The sequence below is a fragment of the Sporothrix schenckii genome (assembly GCF_000961545.1).
Source record: "Sporothrix schenckii 1099-18 chromosome Unknown Cont47, whole genome shotgun sequence".
NCBI lineage: Eukaryota > Fungi > Ascomycota > Sordariomycetes > Ophiostomatales > Ophiostomataceae > Sporothrix > Sporothrix schenckii.
Genome location: NW_015971148.1, coordinates 852,568 through 875,099, shown reverse-complemented (window position 1 = coordinate 875,099; position 22,532 = coordinate 852,568). Strand labels below are relative to the sequence as shown.

Below are 22,532 nucleotides of genomic sequence, written 5' to 3'. Positions count from 1 at the left end.
ACGTCGAGAGGGGCGATGTTTATTATAAAACGAACTCGGTGTGAAAGGAGCAGGGGATGGGCACGAGGGCGAAGATAGAGCGGAGATGAACAGACGAAGAAGAAAAAGAAGAAATGCGGAGGGCAGGGGAATTAAAAAGGAAGATTTACCAACAAGCAAGACTCACTAAGGATGGGGAAATGGAAGAAAGGAGTAAGGAAAGAGCAAAGGACGATGAAGTGAATGGGGCAATACGAGGCAAGAGCAATCCAAGATAGGCGGACACAAGCTGTGAGGAAGTTTTGTGAGATTGGGGGGGTATGGCCGGGTGAATAGGGAAGGTGTGGGATGGGCAGCAGGTTAAAATGGGAACGAACGAGAAACACCAGGGAGAAACAACTATGGGCGACGCGAAAATAACACTCTAGCTGGTGAGTAGTGGGAAGGAAGGAGGGGCGTGCAGATGGGTGGTAGCAGTTGTTGCGGAGGCAAAAGGGGAAAGAGCGAGGGTGGAGGGTATGGAGAGAGTGCGGATCGAGGGAGGGGCGTGTGTGGAGAAAACTCAGGCTCAGACTGACTGAACTGAACAAGGGAAAATATTTATGACATTGGGGCACTGGACTTCTGTGAGGCAGTCCACTATCTGTCCGTTGCTATCACGATCCATGGAATACGGGGCATGTCCGTTGTTCATTCTTCACTCGGAATTGTCCAGAAGAGTTTTTACACTGATTCGTGAACGGCACCCTGGGAGGTCCTTTTGCTCTACTGTACTAAAATCGCCGTTTTCTTGATCACAGCTGGACTTGCTCCCTCCCACAAAGGCCGATGGAAAAACAGGTCGAGAAGTGAAAAACTATGGGGTGCCGAACGTTCCGTTTGGCGTTGAGGGATGAAAAAAATCAGGTTGAGAACAAACAGAAGCAAGTCGGATGGTGATTGTTACGTGCGGACAATAACGACCAAGAAAATAGAGGCTCTGACAGGGGCAAATGACCGAATGCCTCTACATACGGACTGCACAAATATGCCAAACCGAGTCCATCCCATGGCATCGGTTCAGTTTGCTTGGACGGCACTTGATTTGTTGCCCTCAAGTAGTAGTCATTGTAGTGCTTGGCCTCGCGAGTGTGCTCCTTGTTCGATCAAGCTAACGTGTTCTGCCTCAATACGTTGCCGCTCTCATTGCCATCTCTACTGCTCGGCGCGATATCTCGGATTTCTAGAAGGCAGACTCGCTTGTATGCCTAATATGCTCCCGATATGTTTTAAATTTGACAAAAAGCGGTAATAATAAATAATAATAAGAAGAATAAGAAATAACAGTAAATTGACGGCTGCGAAGCGAAGGTATGCTTGGCATGACAGAAGGGAACTCGCACACATCTCGTAAGCAGAGAGAGAGAGAGAGCCTGAGCATGGGCCCATAACCGTTGTAAATCTGTCTGTGAGGGAGAGGTTACAGCCTTCTTCTCATCGAGCACTTTATCCATCTATCGTGACCCATCAAAAACAGCCTCGAGTGGTTTGGTTTGGCACAAAAACAAAAGTAACAAAAGTAAATAGAAATCCAGATACCCCATATGCTAGGCCACAGAAGGAGAACAGGCGGAAAAGGACAAATGAAAAAAAAAGAAGGCCACGAGACAGACTCAACTCTACGCACGTAGAAACGAGTCCAGTCCAAAAGGCCCCCATTCCCTCCCGCCACTAACCCCACCAATGCAATTCCAAGCATTGGCGTCGGTGGTTGGAGACCGGTAGACAATGCCGTAGTACGCCATACACAGAGAAGAAATGTAGGATACAAAATAGTGTGGCTACCAAGGCCAGAAAAAAAAGGTTCGAAGGCTTCGAGGCGGTCCAGGGCGGGGAGAAAAATATCCCAGGCGGACTAAAGCTATGGAGAAACGAAAATGCAGGGTTTGCCAGCGAATAATTCCTCCACTAGTAATATGGCGTTATGCGCGACGAGTATGAGTGGACCGCGAAAGACGGCACCTCGAAGCGTTCCGTTGCGTTGCCCAAAAATATGGAGAGTAAGATACAGCCAGAAAGAGGATGTTTGCCAACTCTGGACGCCACCGTTTGCCAATCTAGGCTGGCACCACGCGGACAACGAGTGGCACAACTGGTTACGGGACACAAATTTTCCTTACTTGAAGATTCAACGGAATGCAAAAGAGAAAAGAGCGAACGTAGTGCAAGCTGGACAATCTTTAATGGCAGTACTTGTGCAGGTGGCTTCGCAACATATGCTCATTTATGGGAAGTGGGGTTCGAAGTTGGGGCGGTGCCTTAACATGTTAGAAGACATCTGGGGTACATGTGTTTCTAAGGTATCTTTGTCACTCTCGGATGTTGCTGGCGGTCGGTGGCATGATACAGCAGAAAAGAGTGCGGGTGCTGGCCTAATGCATGACCAGGTGAAGATTTGACATATTTTACGGGGAAGTACGGAGTCTGGGGAGCATCGTATGGAAGAGGTACCAAAGTACGGGGAAATTCCACGAACACACCGCCCAGGGATCGTCGTCTCAACGACACGAAAATTACAGTCTGGGCTACAAAAGGATCAACACCAAAATGTTGAATAAATGACGTTGCGTACAGACCGGCGCGCAAACACACCGAAGCGTAATTGGCGGCATGGTTGGGATGAAAGAACATGAAATCCGGGAAAATAGTTGGAAAGAAAGAATTCAACAAACGCTCTCCGCTCTTTAACGACGACAAGGCGTCTCCGCGTTACTTCCGCTCCACTAACATATGCCGTTGCCCCGGATTTGACGTGGAGATGTCGTGGTCCACCTACAAAATCTTGAGCCCTAGTGGATGTCGTCTGTCTGGCGTCGACTTAGCTATCCTGCCACCTGCTTGTCTGCCTGGCTCAAAGACACATTTCGTAGCCTCATTCGTGCCCACATTTCGACAAGTCGGAGCCGGAGTGGCACTTAAACAGGAAGAAAAAATAGATCCAAAATCGGACAAGATCAAGGAGACAGCACTGCGTACGGTAGTATGCAGTAACACAGATGGAGGGCTGCGAGTCGCACTGCTGCCGATGTCACAGATTTGGAAGCAACTCACCGCTAAGCGACGCGCCAGGCACACCGAGAAGAACGGGAGAAGGTTTCGATTCTTATTCGACGTCGAATTTCACATAAAGAAGCCATCAGAAGGAATCGAAGAAAGTGTGCGTGAGCAGATGTCCGCGGACCAAGGAGGGTGACGTGCAGTGACAACATAAATCGAAAGGTGCTCAAGACGAAAAACACCCCAGGGGGACGCGTCATGACAGAGACACATCCAAAAGGGACAGCACGGCGATTCCTGGGTGGCAAAGAAATCATGATGTTTGAGGCACATGAGGCCCCACAACCAGGTTTTGTGGAAAAAGGATCGAGAGCATAAGGAAACTACGAATGTATCGTCACTTTGTCACCCAATACGGAAGCAGCACCTTGACGAGAGAGTCGCGACTGCCATAAACGGAAATGCCCACACCATAAGACGTACTCCTTCCGGTCCATCATCTCTCACCTGTTCGCCCCCCTTTCTCCCTTTCACTTTTCGCATCACGCCGACCACGCCCACCACATATTCCCCATATTCCTGCTCGTCTCATCCCCGCACTTCATTGTCCGTCCGCTCATATTCCAAACGCCCTTAGCCTGTCGGAAGCAGGGTTGTCAGTGAGCAAAACGGAGACTATGAGTGGCGCTACGTCGATCAAGACGGCCCTGGTGGGCAACGGTCGTGATCCCTCCCGTTTTCGACCGATCTTGTCTCGCTCATTTGGATTTGGCTGGGCCCATCTCGAAGCCCATGATCGCTCCGCTTTTCTGCCCATCGGTATTGCGCTCCTCCAAATTCTCGACCACGTTGCGGTTCCGCATCCGCAACCTTAGTGCTTGTTGCACCGTTCCCAATTCCAGACAACCCCTCCTCCCAAGTTTCGCATTGAACAGAGCCTGTCGCGAGGCAGTTTAGCGTCGATGTGTCTTTTTGTCCTCAGACCCGGCCAACAGGAAAGAAAGGCAGTTGGCTGGCTGTTCCCCGGCTGTGGAGATGCAGATAGAAAACCCCAGCCAACTCACTGCAATACCGTGTGGAGCACTAGCCGACCCCAACATTTTCTCCAACTTTCGCGAGGCTGATGTCCCAAGCGGAGGGAGGTGGGAACGAGTGAGTGCACTCAGACGAGGGTATCCTCTTATGAAGCATCTGAACTTTCTGATGAGAAGTTGTAAATTGGCATCACAAATTGGCAACAATAACCGATGATGGCGAGCCAGTATACTTTAGCAGATGCCATCTATCGACCCCGTCTAGTCAGGCTAACAAAATTCTCGTTTTGCAGTTTGTTCACCATTGGTAGTCCTTTGTCCTTTGCCTTTTCGATTCCTTGTTTCGACACTTGAGTTGTTGCTTGCCATCTAAGATGCTGATGTTGCAAAATCCCATGTTTTACTGAAAGGCGGATCTTGACCTAGTGCCTCTTTGCCAATTGACAAGCAAAAAATCAGTGCCGAGTTGTGATCTATTCCATCCATACACCCCCTCCCTGTATTTGGCAGCGTCTGGTCGATCACGACACAGCAAGGAAGGGCTTATTGCGGATAGAGAACGAAGGAAACAATGGCTTGTGAGGGAAAGAGGCGACGTCCTTGAGGGTACACGTGGTGGCCTGTCTGGCATCCGCAATGGTCCTGGAGCCGCACCACGCACGTAAGGGTCTTTTTCACCAAAGGAAAAAGACCAAAAAAGGCACACTTGCCTCATTTGTCGTCAACTGCTCCAGGCGACATCGATACCGGAGGCGGACTGTAACGCATGACTGTGACTGCGACTACGACACGCGCCGCACGAGGCACTACGGCATGGGTTGTGGATGCTCTTCAGCTACGGCTCCGTAGAGTCGCCGGTGTCCTGGATCCAGACACACCTTTCAGCTCTTTTCAAGCCTTTCCCCTGTCCCTAAACTTCAAATGGCAGTTGCGGAAGTAACGGGCGGGCGGACCTTTCCAGCGCCGTACCGCGGCAGCAAGCAGACGGATCGGCCTGGTCTGTCCGGTCGCGTGCATGCGAGAACAAACGTGTTATGGGTCAAAGAGCGCGAGTGGGGGAATGAAAAGAAAAAAGAGTAATAACAACAGAGTGCTAAACCATCGACGGGTCACACCAACGAGACGCATCCGTTTCCCGTTCGGGCCACTTGCATTTTTGGTCACCTTTGGATCTCGCATTCTTGCATCTTGTCTACAACATATATAGGACAAGGTGTAGAGAAGCAGAGTACAGAGTACAGACAACAGCCGGTTCGATTTTCAATGAAGTTGAGAAAGGAGGGCAAAAGAGGTGTGCCAACTTGGTTGTGCCAGAGCAGATCCAACACTTTCATGGAACTGGCAGCGCAATGTAGTATGGCAGAGGAGAGTTGCAAGTGCCGCACCCTTGGAAAATCGACCTCTATTACATAGGCCCTAATAGCAGCCGGCAAAATGCCAGAAAAACACATATGAGACCCAAAAGCGGGTACGACAAATATACTATGCGGCGCTGCTTGTATCTATATTTGTCCCGCCCTCTAAATGAAGAGGCCCCCCTTCTCGACGGAGGAAGTACCAGATGCGTACATTTCCACCCACGCGTTAGTGTTGCACATGCTTCTGAGAGTTGACATTTTTGCGTCCAGGAACGAAAATTACATCTGACAGGGGAGGTTGGGAAACGCAAGAGTCCAGCCAAGCAAAGGTTCGAGGTTTGACTTTATGAATTCCTTGTCTGGTGGCTCGTACCGCGACAGCGAGGCGGAAGGTAGTTTCTTTTTTGAGTGAAAAAAAAGGCAAATGCCACATATTGTCAAATGAAGATGAAAAAGGGTCTGCAACATTTGGGTGGACAGGTACAAAATGGCCTGGAGTGAGAGCGCAGAAGAGAACGGCTGGCCATGGTCCTGGCCACACTAAGAGGAAAGTATGTTTTTGAAACCCCAGATTCCCCGGAGCGGCCTGGTACCGTCGTAATTTGTATGGGATGCACCCTGAGGATAGACACTCTAATTGAGAAAGGGGAAACCGATCAGTAGCATGTACGATGTAGCACTGGAGAGACGGGATGTATATTAATGTCACACGTGGCTAAGAGGCCGAAAACAATAAAGCAAACAGAAGGAAATGCGGTAGTGCGGTATTCCCATATGAAAGGCGCCCCGTCCTCCCTCTGTCTGAAAGACAAATGAGATGCAGTGAGCGGATGACCTTCTATTTTTGACTGTGCTGCGACGGAGATCGATAGGAGGGCATAACAGGGTAGGATTGCAGGATTGCAGGATTGCAAACCTGCAGACCTGCAGATCTACAGACCTGCAGAGGTATTTTTGTGACCTCTTCGCGTGGGCAAGGCACAATAGCGCCCTCTCGTTCGGCTTCTGTGCTTAGCAAAATCCGCACAACTGAACGGTCATAGTAATTTCACACTCGTGCCTTATAGCTGCTACTGTAACGCGGGCGGTTCGGTGGTAATATCCGTGACACGGAGACAGCGAGAAACCAAAAGGCATAGCCCGAAGCATAAGGACAAGCAAGCAAAAAAATGATTCTGTATTTGTACATCTTTATCCCATTTCAGTCGAGGGAGGACAGATCGGGGCAACATAAATAGAAGGCTTGATCGAAACCAACCGACACAAAACCTAAAGAGACAGGGAAAGGGACAAGTCCAAACCGGGGCCAACGCTTCTGCAAAACTCCCGGTTGTCTCGATGGCCGAGAGAGCCGCCGAGAATTCCATGTCTCTTATGTATGTTTGGCCCGGGCCTCTAATATTCTGTGCTTCTTAACGGTACTCTACGCCGAGCCGTGTGAAGATCAGTTGTTTTAACATTGCTCGCTTCCTGACAGGCCTGTGGGGACTGTAGCATCTGATACTGCCGCGAGGATGGAAAAAGAAAAGAAGAGACGAGACTAATCCTACCTGTCCTAACTCTCGCAGTTTCCTTCTCGAAACTCAGAAGCAGTAAACTGGGCCCAGACAGTGGCCGGCCATGATGAGACGCGATCATATGCTGTCCCGGGAGTGATGGTTCATTGGACGGCAAGGGGAAGATGTAGAAAGTTCGTGCGCCCGTGACTTGCGTGAGGCGACATCACTAATAGTTCCAGCTCACGCCCCACAGCAGAAACGCTGGAAGGCACCGGGAGAGGCAGGAAAAGCCAGGGAGAGGCAAGGAGAAGCAGGGAGAGATAAAAGGGCCAAGATAAACGAAAGGAATGGTCCGGGAAGGCTTATCGTCCTTGAAAAATCGAGTCGTGCGTCTAGCTTGTGCGCATTTCTGGCTTGTTTGCTTGTTTATGGTAGTCGTAAACGGCGGGCCAAGCAATGCGCTGTGCGTGCCAATGGTTTTCATTTCATTGTCACTTGTGAATATCTCCGGTTGGATTTGGGCATTTCTAGTCCATGCTCCGCCCTAGCAGTAGTTGTTGACCATTTGCCTTTTGTTTTGATGATGCTCGCCACCCATCACCCACATGCTTCTCGCCAAAGTTCGTATTTGCTTTATTTGAGCCCAGCGAGGGATGTGGGCTCCGCAACGAAGTGGACAAAGACGGAAAATACCGTGACCGTTTGGAAACACGGAGAAGTAGACAAAGAGGTAACATATTCAAACTTTTCGTGAGGCACTAGGGTTGTGGAAGAGATGAATCACATTGTCGAAGCACATGCGTCGTACTTTAAACTTCGTACCAGACAGCCAGAACACCAGAACAGCATAACAACAGAACATCACACTCGTACTTGCGGCCGGTGATTTGTCAAAGAACACAAGTGTTTTGGCTGGCATTCTCAGCTAAAATCGTCATCATCGCCTTGGTGCATAAGCTCATCGACTTGTTCCTGATTGGGTGCCTGGCCATCGACTAGGTCGTTTTGGGCAACTTCCATCGACCCGAGATATGCTACTACTGTAGCATTCGTGAGAAGATCCGACCTCTGCATGGAAGGATTGAGGTGTCAGCAAGAATTAGTACCAAAGAAAAAAGCGACTGAAAGCAAATCTTCAAATGGGTCCCCTTGTTGACAATTTCATTTGGAACGCTGACAGGGCTACCATGAAACGGACCACTTGTATCGTATGATTGTTCGTTCTCTGTCTCGCCCCGTGTGCTCCCGAACACTCGTTATTTCGGTAGCAGTTAAGGGTTGCAAATTCCACGTTAGACTCAATACCTAGGTTCTCTCTGGTGCAGCCCCAGTACACTGCATGTACGGAGTACTAGGCACGGCTCCTACTTGGGACCCGAGAATTCCCTGCGCTTTCTTGACAGTTTCCCACAACGTCGCGTGCCGTAGTGTCATCTTTTGTTCACGTTTTCGTTTGTGGCCCTAGCAAAACGCCAGTCCGAGCGGAGCCCATACTGTCGGCGAATGACCAAGTTCAGCGTTTAAACGGGGCTCATAACGGGGGTTCTTTTGGGCGTGGGGTAGACTTGAAGTGACCTGGAGAATGGCCATGGATCGCACTGTGATATCTCGTACTTCATAGTAGTCTCGAGAGAGGTTGTGTGCGAGTTTCAGTAGGGCAGTGGCGCACGACAGTACTTGAAATGAAAGAGATTGAACCATATTTTGTATCGAGCCCTGAGCATTTCTCAAGCAAGACTGGCAGAGAGAGACCAGTTGGCCTCCAGCTAACACCGTAGGTCCCGACTCCATAAGCATCTCCATGCATCTGTATGGGGTAATGGGGCGACGGGCAGCAGAGGCGAAAAAACAGCTCGGAGTGGCCAGAACGGCGTGACGCGCCTTGTGGGCTTCACAAAAATGAGAATGTGAAGATTGTGGGGATAGTGGATGCGGGGGAACAAATTCAAGAGAAATAGGATCAGAAATCTGGGACCATCTGGGGCCAACCAGGGGAAGAAAAAGTGGCGGCAGCAAGCGAGGAACGATTCAATAAACCCGAAAATGTACGACTGGTACACGAGCTGAACAGAGGTAGCACATCAAACTGCCAGCTTCCGCCCCAAGTGACGAAGGGAGACACCGGTGGTTATGTTGATGATGGCTGTACCTTCATTGTAGTGATGACCTTTTCAGTCACAGGGGAAGAGCACGGGGAAGTCAATCGTCCATTATTCGCTTGTCGGCTTGAAACTCACCTCTGCTTCCAATGCTTCTAAGGCTGCGCTGAGGATCCGTGATTCGATGTCTCGCAAAAGTGCGGCCTGCTTGGCTACAACACTGCGAATGTCGTCGTCGAGACTAGAGCTCTCGTCCTCCATGTCGGCGTCATTATGCGCAGCGTTGTCGTCGTCATCGTTGTCGTCGTCGCCGCTGCCACAGTGGTCGTCCTTTTCAGCTCCGACTGCCTGCATGCGCTCCAAATGCGATTCGATAACCTCCTGCAGAACCGTTACGACACGTAAACGGAAGATGGGCGCCATCGTGTGTTGACTCGAAAACATTTCAAAATCGCGTGCCCTGTCTGTGATATCCTCATCCTGCCAGAACATGCGCAGCTGTGTCGATCCATCTGTTTCCTGGCGCAAGCGAAAGTCGATGCCGTCCTCTTCGTTGACACACATCAGATGGACAAACGGACACGTCCAGCGAACCTTTCCCGATGGATTTATGTTCCCTTCAGCTTCGTTGTTGTCGTCACTATCATCTTCATCGTCCACGCCCAGACATTCGATCTCCAGTCGTGGTACCGGCGCACCGAATACGTGAAGCTTTGCCTTTGCCAGAGGATCATCCGGAAACGGTTGGAACGGAAGGACGAGGCTGTGCCGAGTCGACGCGGGATCGATGAAACCGTAGCTGAAAAGCATCTCGGATGCAGGTTTGAGGCCGCTGTTGCCATCACCAGAACCTGCCCCGGCATCATCTTCTTTACTGCCGCAGTAGCTGATAGTGATCTCGTCAGACGCAGAAATCGTTTGCTGTGGCCTCACCAAGAGAACCACGCCAACGTCGTCGCTGGCTACTGGTGTGGTTGAGGCTTCCTCGTAGTAGGCGTTTGGCTTGTCGCTGTGGTTGACCATGTCGATGCATGGCACCATGGACGGACCATACCGCGGGAGGTCAAGGCAGCGTGAGCGGTACCAGGCGTCAACCAGAAACCAGTGGCGGAGCTCTGGTCCAGACGTGCGGTCCCAGAACGCAGCCTGCCAAAACGGGATGTCTGACGAGTGCTCGCGCAGTTGATCAAACTCGGCCTCCAGGGCTATGAGCTTTGCCCCAACCGCAGACTATATATAATTAGAGTGACGTGAAATCTTGGCAAGAAAACAGCAGTCATTCACCTACCTCGAGCGAGGTACCCTGGAGCAGCAGGCGTTCTGCATCTGTCCACAGGGTCGGCAACGGCACGTCTGCGGGCAAGAACCGAACATACTCCGTCCATGGTGTGGGCAAGGAAGCCAGGTCCTCGTCGGGCTGTCGTAAGCCCAGCACGAGCTGCACCAACAGAAAGAGGAGTATATCGCCACGGGCTGTTTGGTGACCGACGGCATCGAGGAGCAATCGAAAGTTCCGGTCCTGTTTCGCGTATTCTTCGACTGCCTCAACATGGAGCACGAGGCCGTGTGGAACGGAAATCAAGGGCTTGCCATTGCCATCCGTCTGAGAACTCGATTCGGAGCCAATTGAAACTAGTCCAAAGCCTTTACCGGGGATAGCGGTGATGCGGGTGTTTGTGAAGGTGACGTTGTTCAGTGTCTCCCAGAGCGGAAGTGACGTGATGGGCAGCTGCGCATGGGCCATTACGCAGAAAATGATAGTGAATAAATAAATGAAAAAGAAGAAGAAAAGAAGAGCAATAAATAAGAAAGATAACGGAGGGAAAGGGAAGAAAGGATAAAGTCAAGATTTAGGGGCACAACAGAAACAGGGCAAGAGCTTTTCGGTAGATGGAGTCCGTGGCTAGGAAGGAGCAGCCTGGAGCAAGGTTGCGGGACTGGCTCGGTATTTTCTTATCGTTCCTGCCCAGGTATTGCTATTGAGCGTGACCAAGTGCGTTTTGTTTTTAATTAGTATGCAATTAAGATGCGCTGGCTTGGGGAAGGAAGGAGCTGTTCATTTCTCCTTCCAGGTTTGACTTGCGACTGGCCATCACCTGTCACTAAATACGTTCTTGTCGTCAAATACAGCCACTGGATTGGCTGATATTCCACCAGCCTCAATGCGCCAGTCGCCTTCCTAAATGGCGGGGCACCGTACGGAGCGCAAAACATACAAATCGTACTAGCGAGAAAGAAAAGCCTAAACTAAAATTTTCTAGCGGGGCAGCCCACTGCAGTGGCTTTCAAAGCCACTGCCAGTCGAGAACTGGTCAATGCAAGGGCGCCGGCGCATCCCGCACCAGGAAAATCCCGAGCAAAATTCAAGAGACATGCGACATCGCGACGAGGCTGCCTTTACAGAGTGTCTCGCTCGCCGCGCCACATCCGGACCGACCCAGAGGGGCTTTAACGACGTCTAGGGCCGCATTCCACTAGTCTCGCTGCCCATCATGCCTCGCGACCCGCTCATTGGGCTGGTCGGCAAACCGAGTGCCGGCAAATCGAGCATGCTCAATTCGTTAACAGATGCCACGTCCAAAGTTGGTGAGTGATCCTAGCGGGTTAAACCTCTGAGCTGCTTGGGACATGGGGCTGATAGACACTCTCTGACAGGAAATTTCCCGTATGTACTCCTACAAACACTCCCGACGGGCGCCGCCACCCCATCCTAACCATACGCTGCAGCTTTACGACCATCGACCCCCAACGAGCGGTCGGCTACCTCCAGGTCGACTGTGCCTGTGCCCGCTACGGCGTCACAGAGCGCTGCAAACCCAACTACGGCGCCTGCACCAATGGTCGCCGGTCCGTGCCGATTGAGCTGCTCGACGTGGCAGGACTTGTCCCCGGCGCCCATCAGGGCAAGGGTCTCGGCAACAAATTCCTCGACGACCTACGCCACGCCGACGCGCTGATCCATGTCGTCGACGCCAGCGGTACTACGGACGCCGAGGGCAAGAACACACGGGGCTACGACCCGTCCGTCGACATTGCATGGCTGCGGTCCGAGATCGTGCAGTGGATCAAAGGCAACCTGGTGGAGCGATGGCCGGCTATCCGGCGGCGGCACATTGCCGCAAAACAAACGGCTGTCGAGACGATGCAGAACCAAATGTCCGGGTACGGCAGCACGGCCAAGCTGATGGCGCGGACGCTGGACCGGCTGGCGCTCAAGGAGCCGCTGGAGGCGTGGGACGATGCGCTGCTGGACCGCGTGGTCAACGCGTTCACGGACGACAAGTTCCCGACCGTCATTGCGCTCAACAAGATCGACCACCCGGATTCGGACCGCAACATTGCCAAGATCACCAAGATGATGCAGAACGAGTCTGACAAGATCGTGCTGTGCTCCGCTGTGTCCGAAATCTTCTTGCGCAAACTGGCCAAGCAAGGGTACCTAAAGTACACCGAGGGCGGCGAGTTTGTCGATACGCGCGAGGACCTGATTGCCGACGGCGACCCGGAGGGCGGCCACCTCAAGGAGATGGATGAAAAGAACTTGCGGCGCATCAACAATCTGCGTGATATGGTCATCTACCGTTTCGGCTCGACGGGCGTCGTGCAGGCCCTCTCGCGGGCGGCTGACGTGCTGAACCTGATTCCCGTGTTCCCGGTGCGCAGCATTGCCGCACTTACTATGGCACAGGCCAGCGCTGCCGCCGCCGCCGGGTCAGCAGATCCGACAATGGGTGGCCCGCCACCACTATCGGCCGCAGAGGCGGCAAAACCGCTCTTCCGAGACTGTGTTCTGGTCAAGAAGGGCAGTACCGTGGCGGAAGTGGCGCGCAAGTGCATGGGTGATGCACCAATAGCCTACGTTGAGGGTGCTGCAGGCACACGCGTGGCTGAAGATGACACCGTGGATGTCGGCAAGAACGATGTGAGTATTTACGTCCGCATTTTGAGATGCACGTTGTCAATAGCAAAGGCTAACGCTGCTGCAGATCTTATGCTTCAAGGTTGGCCGCACGTAACGACGGCACGTCAGCTTTAAAAGGAGAGACACGCCGGTGATTTAAAGGGCATGCCGCGACAGACCAGGGTGTCTGAGAGTGCAAACGCAATTGCAATCAATGTACTGCAGATCGACCTTCGCCGGCATGTAGACTAGGAGTTTGGACAGGAATACCCAAGCATACGAGTCCGAGCCCAAAGTTGTGGTGAAAGCACGACGTCCTATTGGGCGGGCAGCTTCCATATCATATGCGCTGGTGGATTGGCCTGTCCGATCAACGGACCAGAAAACTACCGTTGCGGCGGCCCGGAGGCAGTCCGGTAGATGTGGAAGCTTTGGTCGACGCAGATATCTGGTCCAAAGGGTGCCAGAACACAACGGCCTGCCAACATCACTGAACGTTATGTCAACGGTATTTTTCACCAAATAGCAAAAGATATAATAATGAAGGAAGGGTATCAAGATTTCATTGTCTTTTGCGTCGACGCGAGCCGACAGCGAATTAAGTAAGGGAACAAAACCCCATGCTGATCGAAATATCAAAACAAAAATGAAAAATAATTAAGAAAGCCGAGACAAAAAGGCAATGCAAATCCCAAGAAATCGTAGAAAGCAATTGTCGACAAATTTACTGTAATCAACATTGCTCGGACATCTTCACGAAAGATGCCAGGCGATCTGATTTGAGATTCCATCTGTTCGACAACAATAAGGGATCGTTGGGCGGGAGATGAGATTCCGGAGATGGCGAAGGTGCTGTTTTGGTTGCGTCTGCTGATGCCAAGGCGCCAAGCCAGACATTGCCCTGTGGACCATGGTTGGCACAGGCTGCGTTGCTTTTACCGCAAGAGGGCGGTCTAAGGCGCGAACGGGGCTTTTGTTTTCGTTGTCGTCATCAACGGAATTGCGCCAAATCGCGGGCGACCCACGCTGGGCTTATCGACCGACTGCTGCTTTTGTTTGGCTTGTCGTCTTCCGCAACGGCCTCCCTCATTCTACTCCATTTTCGGCCTAATATTTCAGAATGATGTACAGGGCGTGGAGGATGCCGGGAATGTAACCTAAAAAGAGTATTAGCTGTGGGTCGCTTTTTACAATACGATGGCGCATCGAGATAGCTGGAGGCGAGAACATGAACATACCCAGGATGGTCAGCAGGATGTTAATGAGCAGGTCGGCACCGCAACCACGCTCAAGGAAGACACCCAGAGGTGGCAGGATGATGGCAAGGATGATCTTGCAGATGTCGGAGGTGGTGAAAGGCATTGTGGTGGTTGGTGAGAGAGTATCTCGAGATGTGTCTTGAAGTGTTTGCTTGAGAGGAAGATGATTGGAGGTCTGTAGTACAGAAGATGCGAAAGTGAATTGGATGAGGGCAAAAACAGGACAGGAACAAAGACACGAGGACGAGGGGACATGCCACCTTTAAGTATCTGTTTGTGACTGGTGACAAGAGCCACGGAATGGGATTGGCGCCGAGGAGCTTATCTGAGTACGCATCACAAGGAACAAGGCGCTACGCTGTGTGATGTACAGCAAGTGGGGGAAGGCAAAAAGACACCATTTGAAAACCGGACGAGGACACAGGAGGGAGCCAGATGGCCGGGCATTGGGGATTGCGGCCTTCTGTGACGAAAGAGGAAAGAACGTACCGCATCCTTCGTCGACAGGCAGGTGCGAGGCGATGGTACTTGCCGCGGTGGGCGGGTTCTGCGGGTTCTGTGGGTTCTAGGCAGGGGGGAGGGGATGTACTGCGTCATACAATCTTTCAAATGAGGCAATACTAGTGTCATGTCTCTTGGATCAACGATGCATTGGCATTACTAAATGAGCTTGGGCGTGCAAAGGACGGATGAACGTGATTGGCAACCTGGCTGCCATGGCACGACCCCGTCCTGTGGCCACCGCCGTTCGTGCTGCTTTCTTTCCAGCCACTGCTTTTACGTATTCAATCCCTTCCGTAAACTCCACTGCGTCTTGCGTTTTTGTTCAAGTGACCAGATAACGTCGCAGTAACCAAAGGAAGGAGCAATCAGTAACAAAACATGCATTTGAAACGGCGGCCGCGATGGCAGGTACAACACATCAATAGTGCCCCGGCGGTTAGTGGAGCTTAGTGAGAGCTCCGGAGGGAGTAGCTGACAGAGCTTGACGGTCCGCCTTTCTATTTTCCATCTTGTATTCTTCCTCTCCTCGAGCCAGATTTGCCAAAAGCAAAACTTATAGAGCATAATCTCCATGATACAAAATACTCTACAGGCTTGATAGGACTGGTCCAACGTTTGTGCCGTGCTTCTCTGTCGAAAAACCTTTTTACTTTGCATGGTCCAGATCCACTGGACGAAATGAAAGTGCAGGAATTACGTCACTACCACGGCGCTAATCTGAGCGATGGCGTCCACAACGGGAAACAGGAGACCTACGGCAGTTCCCCCCTGTTTCGCGCCTTCCCTGCTTCCTTAAAAAATATGATGCAATCACGTCTCCGTAACGGCCCATGACATGACAGATCGGGATAAGCGATCGATAGCTCTTTCCTTTGCAGAATCTGTTTGAGAATCGTGGCGCATTGCAGCACAAGCCACCTCTTTACGTTTTCCTCAGCAGGCTTTTCGTCCATTCCTTGCCATTTGGCAACGGTAATTTTAGATGACTGTCTTGATACGCTCAAAATAGAATCAGGGCTACCTTTCCTTGGTTGCCTGTAGCTCGCTGTCACTGTTACCAGAATTGTGGCAGGGTTGGTAAAAATAGGTGATGCTGATGTGGCTCACCAACAAGGCCAAGTCTTTGGAGCCTAGCGAGAATAACGCAGACAGCCCGGTAGTAGACTAGCGCGTGTGGATAATTGCATTACACGCAGAGCACATTCACGTGACTTTCAGAAAAAACAAGCCCTAACTTTACTTATCGATAACACTGAATTTTTTCAGTCCTTCCTGCGAAAAAGTGGGGCAATTTCGTCTCTTCTCGCTCGACTTTCCTAGTTCCGTTCTCGCGATCTCGCACAGAACTACCACTTTTCTCGTCAACCACCACATCATTCTTCCCTGACAGCACGCAGGATTCGACTTCTTTGCGTCCACCGTCGCTTTTCTATACATCACCCAAAGTTTCCTTACCTTCCCCAGTCTATACAATGGCTCCTCAGAACGTACGTATATTCCCGCGATGAAGACCTCGACGATGCGAGACGAACGATGGCGATGCTTTTTGTGGTAGAACAAAAGCATCGCCGTCGCGGCCTCGTCCCTCTGCCCTTGCCCTTGTCCCTTTGAAAGACAAAACGAACCGCTTTGCTGTTTTTGTGGGCATCTCTTTACATCCTGTACACCCCTCGTCCAAAATCAATGCAGCAGGCTAAAGTTTTGTTTTTTTCCCCCGTTTGTAGAAGAAGTCCGGCAAGGCCGCCAAGACGACCAAGAAGTTCGTCATCAACGCCTCGCAGCCCGCCAGCGACAAGATCTTCGATGTCGCCGCGTTCGAGAAGTACCTTACCGACCGCATCAAGGTCGACGGCCGCGTCGGCAACCTGGGCGAGACCATTGCCATCTCGCAGTCCGGCGACGGCAAGATCGAGATTGTTGCCCACAACGACCTGTCGGGCCGCTACCTCAAGTACCTGACCAAGAAGTTCCTCAAGAAGATGCAGCTGCGCGACTGGCTGCGCGTCGTGTCGACCTCCAAGGGCGTCTACGAGCTCAAGTTCTTCAACGTTGTCAACGACGACGACGCTGAGGATGACGAGTAAACTGTTGCTCTTCTTCTGCAAGGCGGCTAGAGGGAAAGCAGCGACAAATAGACAAAAAAAGGAACAAAACTTGGAAGGCGTGCAGACCAGTAAGAGCGAGAGGATGGCATCCGTGTCGTCGCTCGTTTCCCTGTGCCTGTACTATCGGACTCATGACAAGGCTACTTAGCCATGCATGTCCGTATCCTCCAAAAACATTTAGAAAACCACAAAAGCCGGCAAATAATGGAATAAAAGCTGTCATTTGGGCCCCAATATTGTTTGCAAATTGCATGTGTGACATATGTGACATATGGATGTGATTTCAATGGGAAATTTGTAAGCGTGAAGAGGAGATTTCAAACTAGTCAACAGCGACACAACCAACAGACCTAGGCTCCAAGATCGTAGTAGATGCACGTCCCCGTGCGAAAATTGTACACGAACGCATTCCGCGACCGACTGCTGTTGCTGCCTTCGTACTCGGTCCGCCACCGCAGTAGCATGTCCTGGATGTCTCGCGTGTACTTCTTTTCGACCGAACTGACGCTCTGCTCCACGCGCCGCCAGCTGTCCGGGTCTGAGAGTGCCGTGCCGCGAATCAGGTCGAGCACCTGGTCGGTCGTCTCGACGGCGGCAATGGGGCCCGACAAGAAGGATCGCACGAGCCGCGCCGCGCTGACTTGTGCCTGCTCGACGACAACCTGGCGGTTGAACTTTTTGCTCTTGGTCTGGCCCACGAGGACGCGCACTTCCTGCTGCTGGCCCTCGGCTCCGCCAGCACGGTCACCCGCACCGGTGTGATGACTGCCACCGACCGACGACGACTCGAGGGACGATGAGGCCACGGCCGCGGCCGCGGCAGCCGCTGCTGCTACTTTGACGGCGCCGGTGCGTGTGGAGTCGCGCTCGCGCATCTCGCTGCGCAGCCAGCTGACTACCTGCGAGAAGGGCAGCTCGACGTCGGGTGCGGCATAGCTTCTGTGAAGGGCGGCCGCACTCGACCCGCCGCTTGCGCCTGATCCTGCGCCCGCAGAGGGCATCGTCTTGATCTTGACAATGCCTTCCGGCTTGACGATGATGATCCACGCATGGCCCTCGTCCCGGTTCTTGAGAACAAGCTCTTCTGTGGACCGGGCATCACCGGCCAGCTCGGCGCTGATGTCGTGTGCCCACAGTGTGCGAAGCAGTTCCACACCAACGGAACGGAGAATGGTCGGATCGAAACTAGCCACAAGAATGTCGCACTATTCCTGTCAGCACCATACCATGTCTCAAATAAAAAATAAAAATGGGTTGGTGGCCTTGAAGATACTCACCCGCTTAACCGAAAATGCACCCAGCGTCTCTTCCTCGGCCGCCTTCTTTAAAAATGCCTTGCCACTGGACCGCGGCGGCGGCGGCGCCAGCTTCTCCCAGTTCAGACTGAAGCCCACGGCGTGGCGCTCGTCGGGCAGGTTGGACCCAAAACGGGGCCGGTACTCCTTGATGAGACCATCGTAGCGGCCACCCGCAGCAAACACGTCCTTGACTTTCTTGTCCAGCAGGCATGAGAACATGACGCCGCCCGAGAAAAACGCCTCGTTCCATGTGTTGAGCGGGCACACGTAAATCTTGGACGTTACACCCATGCGCTTGCAGTACTCGTACACCTCGCGGAGGTGGGCCAGGGTCGACGAGGCGCGTTGGTAGGCGTCGGTGCCTTCGAAGAGCGCCTTGAGCTTGGCGTAGGTTTTGCTCGGGGTGTCGCGGAAGTCAAACTTTTGGAGCTCGTCGATGCTTGTTGTCGATGCACCGACCAGTGGCGAGCGCAGCTCACTGCGCAGTTTCTGCCACGTCACGTTGTGAATGTTGAGCCGACTGAGAACGTCGGCAGCCGCGCGGCGGGCAGACTTTTCGACGCCACAGAAGTCAAAAATGACCTGCAACAGGTCGGAGTGACCGAGCTGGAAGCAAAGTGGGTTGGCGCGCACGGTAGGGAACGCTGCTGTAATTTCGTCAATCACTTTAATCACCTCGGCCTCTCGCAAGGCGAGATCGAGTGTGTGGGTCGTGATAAGGTCAAAGTCCACCTCGCCAAACATGCTCGGCTGGCCGCCACCCGGACGGTCGCGGAAGATGCTCCCGAATGTGTAGGACTTGCCCACCACGTTGCTGCCCGAGGAACAGCGGGCCAGCGCACGGGCGTTGCCCATTGTTAAGTCAAACGGCAATTGCAACAGATTGCCGTTGTGGTCGAGAAGCTGCACGACATTTGCTCCTCCGTACAAAGAGGAACGAGGATATAGCGAGCTGCGTGTGGCTTCAACGGCACCATGGCGTCGGAACACAGAGATCAGAACCTCTTTGACAATGTGCTGGCGCATCAGGTCTTGGGAGCTCGGTGGCGCCTGCGTCTGCATGGACGACATATCCCAGGCGTAGTCTTTGGCCTGCTCGACGGGACGTGCAAAAAGCATCGACAGCATCTTTTGGTAGTACGGGGACGACGGGTCAGAGAGCTCGGACAGTGCGTGCCGGATTGTCTCGCTCTCCATCTGCACCGGTAGTTTGCCGCTCTTGAGAAGCTCGGCCCCCGATGGGCGGTCCTTGGGGTTGTGCGTGAGGAGGGACTGGATGATGTCAACCTGCGACTTGTCCTTGGGCTTGAAATCGGACGGCAGGACGGGCGGCGAACCGCGTAGCTTGCCGAGCACATCGGCCCGTTGCATGCCAATCATGGGAGGATAGCACATCTCGAAGAAAATGACACCAAGCGAGTACATCTACACACAAGTTAGTACGTGAAACAACTCAGTGGTGCACGGGGAAGAGGGCGCCACCTACATCGACCTTTGAAGTATAGGAGCCACTACCTCCTGACCGAACCTCGGGCGCCACATAGACAGCCGTACCGATACTTCTCGTCTCGTCGGTGGCATCGATGTTGCTGGAAGCATGGACGCGGTCATTTCCGCCAAGCTGGCCCGTAGTAGCTAGACCAAAGTCACCAATCTTGACGCTATTCACGCCGTCGACACCGGCGCCGATGAAGATGTTCTCTGGCTTGAGGTCACGATGCACAATGCCAAGCCCGTGGATGTGTGCTAGGCCCTCGAGCAGCTGGCGGAAGAGGCGCCAGACCTCTTGCATGTCCTTGGACAGGTTCCTTGCAATCAAATCGCGAAGAGACTATAAATGTCAGTAGAGGATGGCCACATGGAAAGTCGATGAGGATGTGTTGGCGACATACCCGCTTTTCGCAGTACTCCATGGATATGTACATGATGGTACGACCGGGTCGTTGGCTGCCACGGCGCTGCCGCTTCCAGCCAGTGATACCGAGGCGCCCGTTGTTTGTCTCAGTGGCCTTCGAGTCCTCGTCAGAGCTAGAGTACGCAGCGTCACTGCCATTGTCGCTATCATCACTGTCGCCATCGTTTTCCCCGCCATCTTCATCGTCATCGCTGTCGTCATCCGAGTCCGACTCGAAGGCAATGTTGGGGTAGCCGCCGGACGACATAAAGTCAAGGCCACCGCTCTTGGTGAATTCAATATTGACGTCGTCATCGTCAAAGTCGTCTACTTTCTGCGAGCTGTAGCCGCCCGTTGACGTTGCTGCATCGCCTTCTGACCCTCCAAAGTCGTAGACCTCTTCTAGCCAGGCGTTGTAGTAACGAACGACCGCCGGATGGCTGAGTTGTGATAGGAGCCGAACTTCTTTGAGAATATCGGTCACCGTGAGACTGTCCTGCCGGCTTTGCGAGATGGTAATCTTCTTGATGGCATAGATCTGTCCGTCGAGCTTCTTTCGCGCCTTGACCACCTCACCAAAGCCACCCTTGCCGAGGCGGCCCTCCTCGATGAAGTCCTCGCGGTACCGCGACGCTGCAGGGCCGCGTGTCATGGAATCGTGGCGGGTACGCTGAGGTAGGCTCTGTGGAATAGACATCATGGGCCCGTCCATCGAAAAGCCATCGTCGGCCAAGATGGGCGCATCCGTGGCTAGGAACTCACTGGAGCCCAGATCAAAGGCGCGGGGCCGCTTTTTTGGATCAGGCATAAAGAGTTTGGACACCAGCTCTCCGAGCGCGTCTGATAAATTATGCGATTCGATCATGTCGCGCGGCGAATGATATTTCTGGGGCACGTCCAGGCCGAAGATCATTTGCAAAAAGACGACACCAAAGTCCCACACATCTGTCTTTTGGGTGTATTGGGGGCGGGACGCGCCTGCGATTTCCGGTGGCAGCCAGTACGCCGACCGGGCCGTTCGCATCGATGTCATAGTAGGTCCTGTCCGCGAGTATACGTTGTGCATTAGTCGCTGATAAGAAGCATCGGCAAGCTTGGGCACAATGTCGCCACCGGCACCACGGACGAGCAAGATGTTGCTAGGGTGGATGTCCTCGTGCAGCATGCCATGGCTGTGGAGGTAGTCGAGGGCGTCAAGCAGATCGCGTGTCCAGGCCCGCACTTTGTTCACGTCGAGGTGACCAGCCAACTCAAGAACATCCTCGAGTGATCCCTTGTCCGCCAGCAGCGTGAGAACACTGATCGTCCACGTCGTCTGTTCCTGAGCCACCGAAGACGACGTCTGGAGCTGCTGACCCTGTGGCACGCCCGAGGTACGAGACGCCTTGGGGGGCGGGGAAAGATGGGACGATGCTTGCGACAATGGCTTCGATGGTGATGCCGCCCCTGAACCGTTTTCTCCTTCGACCGTCGATGCGCGATCAATGCGGAAGTCGATGACGTCGAGGATGTTTCGGTGCACCTTCTGGCGCCGGAGTTTCTTGAGCGACTTGAGCTGCGTCTCGAGGGACTGGATCTGCTTGATGGCTTGCACAGAGTCCTTTGCACCTGGCTGCAACTCCGTCTGTTTCAGGGCAAGGCTCCGGGGCTCCTGGTCGCTGCGCAGTACGGGCCGCACGACGTAAATCTTGGAGATGGGGCCCGTGTGCAGGAGGAATTTGCCCGTGACCGTGCGGAAGTAGATGGAATTTCCGGCCGTGTCCGTCAGGTCGCACGGCTCATCAAAGACCATGGTGTCGGGCTCGTTCAATCCGGTGCCGCGGTCGGGCGACACATTCGCGCCGTTCTGGGCACGGTTCTTCTTGCGCATCTCCTTCGCCTTGGTGCGCTGCCGCTCGCGCTCCTTCTCGACAAGGGCGCCCAGAGCACGCTCTTCTTCGCGCGTCTCCTCTTGCCGCTTTCGTTCTTTCTCTTCTTTCTCGTCCTTGGCCGCCTGCGCCTGCGACGCTTCGTGTGCTGCGCGCTCTTCCTCCAGCGACGGTAGGTCCAGGCCCTGCTCCTTGGCAATGGCGGCGTCCTCGATAACCTCGCGGATGCCCTCGACCAGATAGTCGATCATCTCCCTGTCCTCGGCGGCGCACTCCTTGGCCCGCGCCTCCATGACCTTTTGCACCTTGAAGAGCGTCGACTCACGCAGGCCGTCATGGTCTTTGATGGTCAGGAGCGGCACAGATTTGGGGTACGATGCCGTCAGCACCACGCCCAGTGTCACGGCAAAGTCCTCGTCCAGACTGGCCTTGATACGGATGTCAAAGGACGGCTCGGACTTCTTCCATGCACTATGCGCCGCCTTGTGCTGCACGAAATCGTCGCCATAAATGGCCTCCAGGACGGTCACCTCGTCTTGCTGGCGCTCCTCGTACTGGGTCTTCGCATCGCCCGGCTGGTTCTGGGGTGGGCCGCCGTCTCTAGGGCCCTTGTTCGCTGCATTGTGCTGCTTCGGCCCCGGGAAGCTGGTCGAGTCGTCTTTCTTGTTGTTTGGTTTCAAGGGCTTTTTGCCGGCCAT

The 22,532-nt window shown here is 53.3% G+C and overlaps 6 protein-coding genes across 6 annotated transcripts; 3 read left to right on the top strand and 3 right to left on the bottom strand.

The window, feature by feature from the left end:
• Positions 1 to 2,647: 2,647 nt before the first annotated feature.
• Positions 2,648 to 3,211, top strand: SPSK_10535 (uncharacterized protein; the record flags this gene model as incomplete). The annotated part of the gene is made up of 1 exon (XM_016736911.1): positions 2,648 to 3,211. The coding sequence occupies one exon, from the start codon at positions 2,648 to 2,650 to the stop codon at positions 3,209 to 3,211; it is 564 nt and encodes a 187-aa protein (XP_016584872.1).
• A 5,905-nt stretch (positions 3,212 to 9,116) lies between these two features.
• Positions 9,117 to 10,749, bottom strand: SPSK_03272 (SET domain protein; the record flags this gene model as incomplete). Its single annotated transcript, XM_016730112.1, has 2 exons — positions 9,117 to 10,235; positions 10,294 to 10,749. The coding sequence occupies 2 exons, from the start codon at positions 10,747 to 10,749 to the stop codon at positions 9,117 to 9,119; spliced, it is 1,575 nt and encodes a 524-aa protein (XP_016584871.1).
• Positions 10,750 to 11,497: 748 nt separating this feature from the next.
• On the top strand, positions 11,498 to 13,041 carry SPSK_03308 (GTP-binding protein; the record flags this gene model as incomplete). Its single annotated transcript, XM_016730146.1, has 3 exons — positions 11,498 to 11,591; positions 11,661 to 11,670; positions 11,733 to 13,041. 3 exons carry the CDS (start codon positions 11,498 to 11,500, stop codon positions 13,039 to 13,041), a joined length of 1,413 nt encoding a protein of 470 aa, XP_016584870.1.
• Positions 13,042 to 14,013: 972 nt separating this feature from the next.
• Positions 14,014 to 14,268, bottom strand: SPSK_10959 (uncharacterized protein; the record flags this gene model as incomplete). Its single annotated transcript, XM_016737180.1, has 2 exons — positions 14,014 to 14,063; positions 14,145 to 14,268. 2 exons carry the CDS (start codon positions 14,266 to 14,268, stop codon positions 14,014 to 14,016), a joined length of 174 nt encoding a protein of 57 aa, XP_016584869.1.
• Positions 14,269 to 16,141: 1,873 nt separating this feature from the next.
• Positions 16,142 to 16,753, top strand: SPSK_03645 (large subunit ribosomal protein L22e; the record flags this gene model as incomplete). The annotated part of the gene is made up of 2 exons (XM_016730480.1): positions 16,142 to 16,156; positions 16,394 to 16,753. 2 exons carry the CDS (start codon positions 16,142 to 16,144, stop codon positions 16,751 to 16,753), a joined length of 375 nt encoding a protein of 124 aa, XP_016584868.1.
• Positions 16,754 to 17,124: 371 nt separating this feature from the next.
• Positions 17,125 to 22,532, bottom strand: SPSK_02923 (eukaryotic translation initiation factor 2-alpha kinase; the record flags this gene model as incomplete). Its single annotated transcript, XM_016729771.1, has 4 exons — positions 17,125 to 17,979; positions 18,052 to 19,497; positions 19,559 to 19,903; positions 19,965 to 22,532. The coding sequence occupies 4 exons, from the start codon at positions 22,530 to 22,532 to the stop codon at positions 17,125 to 17,127; spliced, it is 5,214 nt and encodes a 1,737-aa protein (XP_016584867.1).